The 13,202-nt window shown below is 37.4% G+C and overlaps 1 protein-coding gene across 2 annotated transcripts in view; it reads right to left on the bottom strand.

Moving 5' to 3' along the window:
- NPEPPS (aminopeptidase puromycin sensitive) overlaps positions 1-3,553 on the bottom strand; it is a 115,673-nt gene extending 112,120 nt beyond the window's left edge. For both annotated transcript variants that reach the window (XM_014064280.2, XM_014064281.2), the window contains exon 1: positions 2,882-3,553. In XM_014064280.2, the coding sequence (XP_013919755.2) occupies positions 2,882-3,538 (657 nt within the window). In that variant the 5' untranslated portion in view covers positions 3,539-3,553. The remainder of the gene's footprint in view (positions 1-2,881) is intronic.
- Positions 3,554-13,202: the final 9,649 nt, after the last annotated feature.

The following is a 13,202-nucleotide window of genomic DNA, read 5'->3' as shown; positions in this document are numbered from 1 at the left end:
GTGCATTAAACTATATGTAGTTTGTTTGGTTTGTATTCAGCACAATGTGCAAATAGGACCTCTGAATTAATTATGGTTTTAAGGTAATAACCCAGTTTGAAATCCTGGCATCTTGTTAAGATATCAGTTGTAATTATGGATCAATATGTGTGTAACACATAATTTGGTTTGTTCTCTATTTTATCTTTGATCTGATTTTGTGCTTCATTAAAGATATCCATAGGGATGCAAGTTTTTATATTCTTTTTCTGCTTTTCCTTTAAGATTATCTTCCTTTTTTGTCATGAAATATGGCATAGTATGATGCATAAATTTAATCTCAAAATATTTTAAAGAATCCTATATTAATGTTAAATATTATATAAGATGAAAGCTATCTTAGGGTAGGTATTTTTAAATTTTATGAAACCATACTTCTAAAATATTGAAATAAATTAGCACAATTTCTTAACAAAAACAGAACTAATGGTTTTATGGAGGTTAAGGCCATAAGAAATGCACATATCAGTTTAAATCGTAATCTTTAAATTCCAGCATTTCTCAAACTTTCTAACACAACAATCTTTTTCCACACTCAGACTCACAAAGTGAACCAATTCCACAGTAAATTTAATAGTGTTCTCCCTTATGTGTCTTCTTTTAAAACATGCAATGGGTGCCCAAAATGTTTGCAACTCCACAGAAGAATCCAAACTCATAGTCTGTTAATCCTTGCCTTAAGTAAAAATGGATTTTAACAAATACTTATATCCAAAACAATTTGATACCATTTATGGGATACATGGGAAATTAATGCATGAATCCAAAGGAAAAGTACTGACTCTCATCTTATCAAGGTTTTTTTTTAATAGGGAGAGTCAATGTCCCTCATGCTTAATAGGCATTCAGAAAGCTATCACAAATTACACACTTATCCTAATTATATTTTAGGTGTTATCCAAAAACGTGTGAAAATAAGAAAAATATTCCTCCAATTTCTTGAGAAATTTTCTGAAAGTCATCTTTTAAGAGTTTTGGTATTCTAATTGTTTCCTATGTAATAAATCAGTCACAACCTGGTAGGAACCAATAACTTTCATTCTATATTATGTTAAATCAAAGGATTTTATTTACAAATCTAAGGCAATAGAAAAGAGTTCGTCCCAAGCATAGGACTTTTAAAAGAACAAAATTAAATTTGTGATGAAAACCATATTCTTTTATATCATATCATTCTTCTATATAATCTTACCTCTGAAAATTATGGCAGTCTCTCCCATTTTTCCTAACAGCCAGCTGACTGATTGCTCATTTCCCACTAGATCAGGTGTGTCAAACCAGCGGCATTCATGTTGTCGTCACCTGACGTATATCATGACTTTTTCCCCTTCACTAAACTGGGCGTGGTCAGTGTATGACATATCCGGGCCGCGAGTTTGACACCCCTGCACTAGATGTTCAAAACTCTTTCTTTATCAAGCATGCCAGCTAATCAGATGGCTGGATTACCAGGTAATAATGGAAGCAGGACACCAACAATCTGCAGTGGTTTATTGAGGAAATAGAAAAAGTCTTACTGTTTTTTTCTTGATTCAAGAACACTGAATCTGTATCAGCAGAAAAACAACTAATTGAGTAGAATTGCTTAAACAGAAAGAAACTATACTTTTCATTTACCCTACTTTGCAGCCATTGATTTTCTATTGAATGCAGATTTCCAGGACTCTAGTCATCCTCAAGCCAAACAATTTTATTTAGATGCGCTGCTTGTACTTCTAAGAGCAATGGGAAATCAATAGTCAGGCCAAGAGGACAGCTGGGTGGGAAATGTGAGACTGCATAGTCTAAATATGGATGCATGTGCTTAAGTAAAAGAGGTATAATTGAGAATAGATGCACGCATATAATCTACACATACAGAGATGGCACCGAACACTTAACTTTATAACCTCGATAGTATAAATTTGATTGAGTACACAAATATCATACACCATAAAACAGGCATATCACAGATATCTTTAAAACACTATTTAAAAAAAATAAACGTGATCTACCTTTGGTTCATTTAACCCCCATATCCCCAAGGGCTTTTTAATAGAATGTCTCCTATCTACAATAAGCAGACAACTAGCTGAAGACAAGTATTCACAACCACAAAACTTGATATAAACTTTCCCGTCCCCCATTTTACAAAAATATCTTACATCTAATTCATCTCCATTCAAGCCTACAAACATGAGCAATGTTTTCAAAATACAAAACACGATCCTAAAAAGTTCCTTGTCTTTCAGGCAGGGATTCTTCCTCCTTCAGAAAGGTCCACCCCCATACGTGCACAGGCACACACATTGCAAGATCCCAGAACTGCAGCCACCACCCCTCCTCCTCCTCCTCGATCATTGCCCGTTTTTGAAAGTGGTGCCCCCTTTCCCTGTACCACCAATAACTTACACCACCGATCCTCACGGATACATTATTCGCTCACCCCAAAACTTCTCCTTTCGTACTCATCACAGTCACATACCACCACCACCACCACCACCAACCCCCAGTCAAGAATTAATCATCACCACCTCCCTCCCATACAGCCTTCTTCACTCACATTTCTGCCTAAAGGGCCCCGGATTTTTCAACGTTCAAACTTACCTTCTAGCCCAAGGCCCTAAAAGACACTTTCTTTGTACATGCCCCCCCACCGTTCCTATCTTCCCTGTCCCCTCCTTTGCCCAATACACACACACACACACACAAGCACACACTTCCCGGCCTGCTCCCTTCTCCCCTACACGGTAGAAGGTAAGCTTCCTTCACCCTTCCAGTCACCTATATGCCTTTACATGCGCAGGCACGCCCATTCTCCCCCCCACACTCTTCCCCTCTCCTCTCTTTCAGCCCTCGTTACCTCCACGGCGGCCTCGAGTTTTCCCTCGAAGGTGAAGTCGATAAGGTCGGGCTTGAGACACAGCCCATAATTGATGGGGCGCACTTCGGTCGGGAGCCGCTCGAAGGGCCGCTTTTCCGGCATCGCAGCAGCAGCAGCAGCGCCACGAGAAGACGAGACGGTGGAGAAATCAGAAGAAAAGGGGGAAGAAGAAGCAGCAGCAGCAGCGGAGGCGGCAGCGGTGATTGAGGCGAACGGGGAGGCCCAGTGAGCGCACGGAGCGAGGGGGAGGCGACGACCTCCCGCTGACAGAAGGAAGAGACGGGAAAAGGGAGGGCGAAGAGGAGGAGACGGCGGCTGCGCGCGCCTCGCCTGGCCCAACCGAGAGTGAGAAGCCGAGTGGGGCGGCTGTGAGCGCGCGCTAGCCCGCTGCCTGTCCTGCTGTCGCTGCCACCCTCTTACCCCAGATGGCCACCAAAGGGAGAGCGCCCGACGCGCGTGCGCACGCCACCTCTCTTTCGTCCCCTTGATCTCCCGAGCCTGCTGGGGGGGGAAATCCGAAAAGAAGGGACTACTCGTGGGGTGACGCACGCGCTTTAGCGCCTGCGCAGTAGGACACGGCGAGGCCGAGACACTCTCTCTGATCAGGTGGGCAAGAAGTAGACCTCCCCGGGCCATTTGAGTTTTGCGTGTATCTGTGCGGAGGCTTGAGCTGAACGTTATCGGGTGCCGACGCGGAGGAACTCGGAAGATACCAACAGCAAAGTGAAACAAGAGGAGGGAGGAGAGTTTGTTCGCTCGCGCATGCGCGCTGGTTTTAAAAAGAAAAGGCTGCCCGGTGTGGTGGGGAGCCCAGCGACAGCTTGAGTTTTACTCAGCTGCATCTTTGGCGGGCGGGATGAAAATAAGAAATGTGACACGCGCAGGTCAGAGGTTGCTCTCGCGCCTCTTCCTGTTCTGAACTTCGGGGCACGTGAACGCAAAGAGAATTAACTGCGTGCACAGGATACGTCGAGCTGGGTTTACGCAGCATATATGCTAGGCTAAAATGTGATTGGCTAGTATGTAGTTCACTCTACCTGGCAAACACAAAACGTATTTTCCGTTGTTGTTTTTTTCAATTAGCCTGCGAAGACATTATTACGGAATTTAGTTTTTGCATTTTGGGAATTGGGCGGAATACAGGTGGCCCATATCTAAAGGTGGCTTATCTCTAGATCTAACCAACCTAACTAAATCCACATTAATAATAAATGGCCTCCAAGAGAGATTCCCTTGTCTCTGTTATTTAGTTGTGCAGCTAAAATCAGGATTTCTTACCTACCACTGAAACACGGATATCTTTTTTTATTTAAAGGATATATAGCCTGCCTTTAAGAATAACAATCCTTCCAAAGATTAGAAGCAATATAAACAATTGAACCCAAAAGTATGACAGTACTGTATTGAACACCTTTAAGAACTTATTCACAATTCTGCCAGGTTGGTGACAATGAGGGAAAGAAGTGGAAAGATAATGGTGGTTGTTTTTCATAGTTAATCATTATTCAATTCAATTTTTCTGAGTTTGCATAACTTACCCATGAACAGCCCATGGGCTCAGTTTGCAGGGCATACTAGAGTTGCTGTCACCTTGAAATTTTAGTTGCATTTTTTTTCCTTTTTGCTTTGTATTGTTTTGAAATATTCTAAATTCTTTTTCAAGTTCTACATTTGGCATCAACATTTGAGATAAAAATGTTAAGGTCAGGAGCGGCTTATTCCACCAAGCGACATACCTTCTTGCTGTTTGGTACTCATAGTGCCTTCTGGAATCAATTGTATATGGTTTGTGGATACATCACAAGATGGGATTTATGGTGAATGTATAATTTGTGAATTATAAATAAATTAGCATTACTGTATTGATATTCCGTTATAATTTGTACTTTCTATTATAAAAGTAAAAAAGTCTGGCATTTGCAAAATTAAATGGGAACTGTCAACATCTCAAGAAAAGATACATGTTGCAATTTGGTGGAAATCAAGTTTGCTTGGCAGTATATGCTTTCTCTTCCCACGCAAATGTAGTTTTATTGCAGTGGTGGGTTCCGGATCATGTTGCAACCGGTATGGTGCAACAGGACCGAGGTCCACCACATGAACGTGGCGCACCCATGCAACACTCCGGGATGCCTCCGGAACTCTCCAGCTGCTTGGTGGAGCATATGCGAGGAGCATATGGAGACACCATATGCTCCTTGTGCATGCGCAGAAGCCCCAAACAGCTCAAATATAGGTAAGGAGCATGAGCGGATGAGTGGGCCCTCCGGAGCACCATACTGAAACGGTACCTGGTACTCCCAGCAGGCACTGGTATGCCCATACCAGGACATACCAGTCGTATCTCACCACTGTTTTATTGTATATTCTGGCCGCAGCGTGACAGTAGTTAGAACTGTCACAGAAGTTTTCTGTGTTGGATGGAATACATTTGGTTTGGCAAAGGAATCAAGCAAATTTGAAATAGATATATTCCTGTAAAAATGTAAGTAAAAAGGTGAAATAAAGTTTTCTAAATGGAATAGGAAGATAGAACACATTAAATTTTGTATATAGTGCAAAATCTGGCACATTTTAAATTTAATTATTTTTAGAATCTTATGCATGCTTCCTAGTCATTTTTAGATGTAAGCATTTTCATTTATTTAGTATAGAACTCTTCATCCTAAGATAATAACTTGTATTACAACCCCTTAATTTTGTTCTGAACTTTTATATGCATAAGACTGCAAGTATATGCATTATCAAAAACAATACAATATATTGTAAAATACTTCCTTTAGCAAAAAGCTGTACTTAATAACTATTATACAAATGTTTTGCTTTCATTGCTGCTGTTCCAGTGTTTTAATTGAAAATTAAGTGTTAATTCTTGTGTTTTCAATAAATGTATTTGTACCCTTGTAAAATGTTTGTTGCTTTTATGAGTTTATTGTAAATTGTCAGGTATACTTCAGTTCTCATTTGGGAAAAGGATTAAGTTATGTTATCTCTGTAAGGAAACAAAAAGCTGGCCTATAAAAATATTCACTGAGTGGGAAGTCTGAAGTCCCATTAGAATAGAAAGGTGGTAGAACACACTGAAAGCTAAATCAAAGTCATAATCTAGTAGCTCCTTTATAGAGCAAAATTAAATATTTAGAAGTATGAAACTCAATGTTTTCAGTACTTAGCCTCCAACAAGTAAAAACAAAGAATGCAATATTGTTTACATTAAAATAGATTAATGGTGGCCTAATCCAGCATTCTCCAGCCTAATACCATCACCACCACCATTGTCTGCAATTACAAATCCAAAAACTGCCTGGAAATAGTAATAGCACGTAGACTTATATACTGCTTCACAGTGCTTTACAGGCCTCTCTAAGTGGTTTACATAATCAGCATATTGCCCCCAACAATCTAGGTCCTCATTTTCCCAGCTTGGATGGGTGGAAGGCTAGGTCAATCTTAAGTTGGTGATACTAAAACTGCTGGCAGTCAGCAGAATTAGCCTGCAATGCTGTATTCTAACCACTGTGCCACCAATCTCAGAACTGAAAAAGCAAGTGTAATCCTTAGTACAATTAAATAAAATGCTTTAAAGTCAGATAACAGCAGTGACATTATTGGTGCATGTTTCCATGTGGATGGCTGTGAGTGCTGATAACATGTTCAGAGAGGTACTTTAAGCAATTAAAATAATTGCTCAAAATATAAACAAGTTTGTCTTTGCCTTTATTTAGAAATTGAGCCTACTTAATTTGTGGAATGTGTCCATTCTTCAACCCATCCAATCTTCTTCCTATATTAATCAGCTGGTTTTGAAAATCCACAAAATATTAATATTTAGAAATGTACTTTGAACATATTTTCTCACAAATATACATTTTAAAATGTATTTGTATTCAGATATTTATTCTGAGTTTGGAAATGCAATGTGAAAGTCAGAGAAGTGTAATCCAATCTCCCCTTTAAACCGGGAGGTACCAGTCAAGTCAGTTCACATTGGAATTCACAAAGAATGAATTTCTCAAATAGCCCCATTAACCTGTGTTGCTACATATCTGTTCAGCTGCCTGCCTCTGAGGTCAGTCATATGGCATGCCAATTCATGCTACAAGCTGTTTCCTTGTACTTTCCATTTGTCACTGTTGATCAGCTGTGAAACATGTCAAAAACCTTGTGAGTGTCATAAACCCAAAAGGGATTTAAAGTCCAGAAAGCAAATTTGACCCTACCCGCAGCAGCAGAAAAGCAGTTCTGTTTCAACAGCTACAAAAATGTTGGAATGTCTCCAGTTTGGGATTCAACTGTTAATTCAAACAGTGAAACTGCTGGGTATTCTAGAAGGCTGCCAAAGAAGCAAAAATCTGCTGGAGTTAGCAAACACAAAGGTTGAATTCTAGTGTGTCTTCTATGTAAGAAAAATCAGTATCCAAAATGTTAGGCTTATGTAGAAAGATTTACCAGTCTTTTGCAACATTAGTCTTTGTTACTTTGAAATTCACTAATGCTGTGGTGAGGCTGTTATTCATTGTTCCCCTTTTCCTACCTCTCTTCCATTCCGCTAATCTTTTCTCTCATCTGCTATATCTACCCTATACTTTATGCCTTTTCAGTTTTCTTCCTTTCTGTTACTCTAATGGTGCCAGTGCAACTTCTTCTCTTTCAAAGCTAAGGCCAAAAAGATCACCAGGTTTTGTCCAATGGGTAGGATCAGCCTTCAGTTACTCTGTTTAATTAAGGAGTGCCCATTTGTCTTCATCTCAGTCTCTGATGAAATGTTATCCTACAAAAGAAAGTAAAGGCTTAAATGGACAATTCCTTATAAGCAAGACATGGCAAAAAGCAAAGAGAAGTGGGGGTACTGAGAGAAGCAGTTGACAAAGTAAAAAAAAGGGGGGGGAGAAAGTTTGTATTAAATAAATAATGAGGTACATTAATATACTGGTCAAAAAGTATTGTAGATAAGTAAAAGAATTCTGTACATTAAAACAGAATCCACTTTTCCCTATTACACTTTCATACAGATAGTCCTCCTTTAACGAATATTTGCAATTATGACGATGAAAAAGTAACTTTGCAAGTGATTCTCACATTTATGACTTTCACAGCTGTGTAAAACAAAGGAAAGCTGAAGTATGTAAGCATAATCATAGTTTCACTTAGCAACTGTTTTGGTTAATGACCCAGTTACTAATCCCAATTGTGGTCACTAAATAAGGACTACCTGTAAAATGTAATTGTTGAACAAACTTTCAATTTGTGGTATATTACTGATTCTTTAAGTCAATATTTCTCAGTTTTAAGATACATGAACTTCAACTCCCTAATTCCCCAGCCAGCATGCTGATTACAGGAATTTTGGGGATTGACGTCCACACATCTTAAAGCTGCTGAAATTGAAAAACACTGCTTTAAGTAAATGAGAGGCAGAACATAATAACCCCTTTCCTAAGGTCTAAGATATTGTGCTACCAGAAAAAGAAGAGAGAAGAAAGCATCTATATTATGAACTGCTGTTTTGGGGTATATTTATTCCCAAAATAAACTTGGAAAACATTGACCAAATAAACCTGGTTTCATCACATATGGTAGTAACAGTCAGATATGATTGAAACATCTAAAGTAAAAGGAGGAAGTATTTGAGGAACTAAGGAGATTGTTTGAGTTAAGAAAATGCTTTTTAAAAGACCAGTGAAATAAGGGAGTGAGGTAGAAGATAACAGGTCATCCTCAACTTACAACCACAATTGAGACTAGAATTTCCATTGCTAAACAAGATGTTTGTTTCTTAAGTGAGCCATAACCAATTTTACAATATTTTTGCCATTGTTGTTAAACAAATCACTAAACTTGTTAAATGAATCATATGGCTGTTGAATAAATCTGGCTTCCCCCATTCACTTTGCTTGACAGAAGCTATCTGGGAAGGTCGCAAATGGAAATCATATGACCCTAGGATGCGGCAACCATTGTAATACATGTTAACCGCACTCACTCAAATTTTGATCCAAGATGGGGAGGATACTGCAATGATTGTAAGGATGAGGACAGTCACTTTTTTTCCCAATGCCATTGTAACTTCAAACAGTCGCTAAATGAATGGTTGTAAGTTAAGAAATATTTGTACTCATACATTTAAAATTAAAATACTGAATTCAGAAGAGAAAGCCATATTTCTGACAAATACTGCCTTAAAAGAACAGAATATTCAGCAAGAGAAACCACTACAGAAAATATAACTTTTAAAAAATGTTTTAAAAAGGAACAAAAAAATGAAATTCTAGCCAAACATAGAATATTTACAGATTTTAAGAGACCAATCAGACTGAGGGAAGGGAAGATATCAATATTGACCTGGGAAAAAAAAGGAAATATTGAAATTTAAGATTCAACTTAACTTCTCTTTTACTTCTCTAGATTAATGGAAAACTACAAAGAATTTTCTGAAGGACGAGCTATTTCATATGCATTTTTGCTACACAAAAAATACACACTAGACCTGCTTTTTTAAAGTAAAGATTTAGATCTTTGTACCCCAAAGTTGAGAAATCTTTCCTGCAGCAAACTAGGTACACAACTAGTACAACTGTTAAAAAAAATAAATGAGGCCAAATAGACAATTTAAAGAAAATTATAGAATTAGTACAATTGGATCTACTTTTCAATTCACAATGAGCTAGATGGGATAAATATAAGATAGAAAATAAACAAAAGCAAGACAAAGTAACTAGAACAGTTACTATATATTGTTACTGATATATTGTTACTGGTAAAAAGAGGAGTCTCCTTTTTGATTTGGCAGATCTGAGGCAAATAAAAGAGCTCCAGTGCTTATTCAATTCAGGTTGAAATAGCTGTATATAAAGGGGGGGGGGGATGTTCTAAAATGCCAGAAACTCCACAAAATTTTCCAGAGGAAAATGAAGAATAAATAATATGCCTTTTGGGGGAAAATGTGAAGGCTTTTGTTGTAGGATGTTGACAGAAACTTAGAAGCATAAACTGAGGCATTAATGTGGATCTTATGATGAGCTGAGTGAAAAAGAACCTATAAATATAAGTCATCCCCCAAACTGGAGAATATTAGACAAACATTCTATAAGTTCTGAATTGGTGGACAGAATACATAATAGCAGAAGGGTTCAGAAGCAAAACTCCTTTAGTGACAAGTGAACCAGTGGAGTGGAAAAAGAGAGAACTATTTGAAGTAGCTATAACAATAGGAAGGGATGCCATGGGGTTTAATGTGCATGCTTGTGTCCTTGTCAGAAGACAACAACAAATATGTTCTAGAAACTGGCCTGAAGATAATCATATTCTAATGCTCACCCAGAAGCAAAGGCAAAAAGAGGAGCCAATTGCGGGGAGGGGAGAGCCAGTAGTAGTGAAGCTGCTGAGAAAAACAACCATTAAGAAACCAATGATTGTAGATAGGGCACTTGGGAAAGCAAATCTAATAACAGAAGGAACTGTAGAAACAGATGGGGAATAGAATGGAGAATGGAGAAAAACAAATAGCTGCAGAAGAAGCCACAGAAGAAAACGATAAATTTAGAGAACATGGGGAGGGGAAGGGAGAGAGCTTGCAGTTTGGGATGCTAAAATATGCAGTCATACCACAGTTCACTGGTAGTTTCACATGAGACAGTGGAAAAAAATGGTGACTGCTATTGAGAAATCAAAATGCTAGGATGAGGCAATAGATTCCTGCACTCTGTATAGATTCTGGGTTAATGTTTTGGCTTTCAAAATGGCAGAGGATCATAATGATCTCATAGGCATAATCATTACATGTATTTCCATTCTCTTATTACAGTTTGTAAAAAAAAAATTCCTAGGAATTTGAAAATGTGCTGTTTTATTGCCCTCCATAATCCAGATTTTCTGTTTGCTTCTTTTCTCAAAGGCCATAATTTATAGTATGAACCTATCGTACTTTCTGAAGAAGATGATAGATTTCACTGTGTTTCTGAGCCCAGTTGGAATTACGGATCAAAGGACAGCAACATCTTCATATAAAAAGATAAGAATCCTGAGGTCTGCCTGTTTGTGAACATCTGGTTAAGGGTTGATGTTGTCAAGGTGATGTATCGACTGAGCCAAGATGCATCCCTGATTATCCTCTCTGTATAGCTGATTCTTCCAAGAAAAGCTCTACTGAGAAATGCTTCACTTGTAGAAAATTGCTTGTGAACAACTTCTGGAGCAGAAAAAAGGGGCCACTTATCAATTGATGTGTTGCAAAGTTTTCCCTACAGAATTCTTTGGGAGATGGAACCAAAAGCAAACTTGACAATCAGAAATGTCAGAAAAGAAGATTTTTATTTTTGTACATATTTCTGAATAAGATTGTACAGAACACAATCATGAATGATCTCTCTTTCCTAAAGCTAGCTCTTTAATCATTTTCATGGTGTGGATCCAATTTAAAGTTCAATATTTTTATGCTAAGCATATAGTTTAATGATCACAATGCCTAGACTAAATGGTCTATAAATAATTAAATCTTATTTCTATACTTATTTTCCAGTATAATTATTGTCTCACACACTCCAGTCCATTTATATAGGTCTGGTTTGGTCAGTAGATATAAATAAGGAAGTTTAATGTCAGTGCTACCAGTTTAGATTCAGTTGTATTGTTTCTGGAAAAACTTGGTCAACACCTGTAGCTTTTTCCACTTTTGCAGATCAGATGGGTCAATAGCTGAGTTTAATTAGAAAAAAGAGGAAGCCAGAGGAGGAAAAAATATAACAGGCAAGAAGAAATACTTATTTTGGAAAAATAACTCATGATGACTATGTGGTTAAATAGTAGATTATTACTATAGTGTCATACAATCAAAGGATTAAATGGACACATCCATGTAAAGAGTGGGTAGAAAGTTAAGAAAACCGATGAGAAAGATAATTTGATACCTATCATTCCATATAATATCATTACAAATAATTAATCCTATGGCAGACTATAACAAATCCACCAAGCTTAAGGTGCTATATTATCATAAACTGATAAAATAAATGATAACATTAGTATAAGTACTTTGATAAACCTAGGTCTCAAATTCCTTTGCAGAAATCCAAAATGGCAAGACTCTAAATCCAAATAACATGCTAAACCTAATTAAAAAGCTGCAAATAAAGGGCACACATCTATATATAGTGAAGCATTCTTTATTTAACTAGGCTGTGAGTTTTATTTCTTTTGTGATCATAGCAAATGCATTACCATACATCAATATCCAATAAATTAAACCTGCTGTTCATAAGTCCTTTCTTGCTCATCCTGCTTAAAAAGCAGCTTTGATTCTTGCCCTAAATTCTTTATCTGACACATCAATGCAGCTATTAGTATTTCTACTATTTTTAAAGCGTTCTCTCCAAGCCAAAAGAGAATTCAGGCACTAATGCAAGGAACTAACAGTTGTTCCTGGATTAGAAACAGAGCTGGTTTGATAGACATATTAACATATTTCACTCTGAAGTGTCTAACTAACATTATGAGCAGCTGCATGTATAGTTCCTTCTGAACTGCATACATTTTGAAATTTTAAAAATGTATATAGCTAGGCAAGTTTGCGCACAGGGTTAAAGAACATTTTTAAATTGTCTGGGACATTTAATTGATGATAATAAATTCTTAAAGCAAAGAATTTTAAAAGCTTATTGAATAAATGCAGAACAATTCAGATTACAAAATAATTTGTACTCAAATAAGGTTTGTAATATATCTCCCCAGGCAGTAAATACAAAGAAAAAAGAAGATAGCCAAAATCACACATTACACTAAAGCTTAATTAAACTATGAGTCATTATTAGATTAGCCAGTATTTGAATGGGCTCCAGCCGTAAACAGTGGTTACAAACCACATAATGCACATACAGGTAGTCCTCGACTTACTATAGTTCGTTTAGTGACTGTCCACAGTTACAACCTTTGCAACATCCCCATAATAATGTGATCAAAATTCAGATGGGTAGCAACTAGTTCATATTTATGACTGTTGCTGTGTCCCAAAATCATGTAATCACATTTCGCAAGCTTCTTACAAGCAAGGTCAATAGGGAAACCAGATTTACTTAACAACCATGTAACTAATTTAACAACTATAGTGATTCACTTAACAAATATGGCAAGAAAAGTTGTAAAATGGGGCAAAACTCACTTAACAAATTTCTCATTTAACAACATAAATTTTGGGGAAAGTTGTGGTTGTATGTTGAGGACTACCTCTATTACATTAATGGAAAGTCAAAAATACATATTATGGCTTACAGTGATTTGTGGAAAAAGTAAAAATATCTGAGTCCAG

Source organism: Thamnophis sirtalis, unplaced genomic scaffold (genome assembly GCF_051295495.1).
Source record: "Thamnophis sirtalis isolate CommonGarterSnake01/CBP01778 unplaced genomic scaffold, rThaSir2_p1.2 scaffold_4, whole genome shotgun sequence".
NCBI lineage: Eukaryota > Metazoa > Chordata > Lepidosauria > Squamata > Natricidae > Thamnophis > Thamnophis sirtalis.
This window is presented reverse-complemented; position numbering and strand designations above follow the sequence as displayed.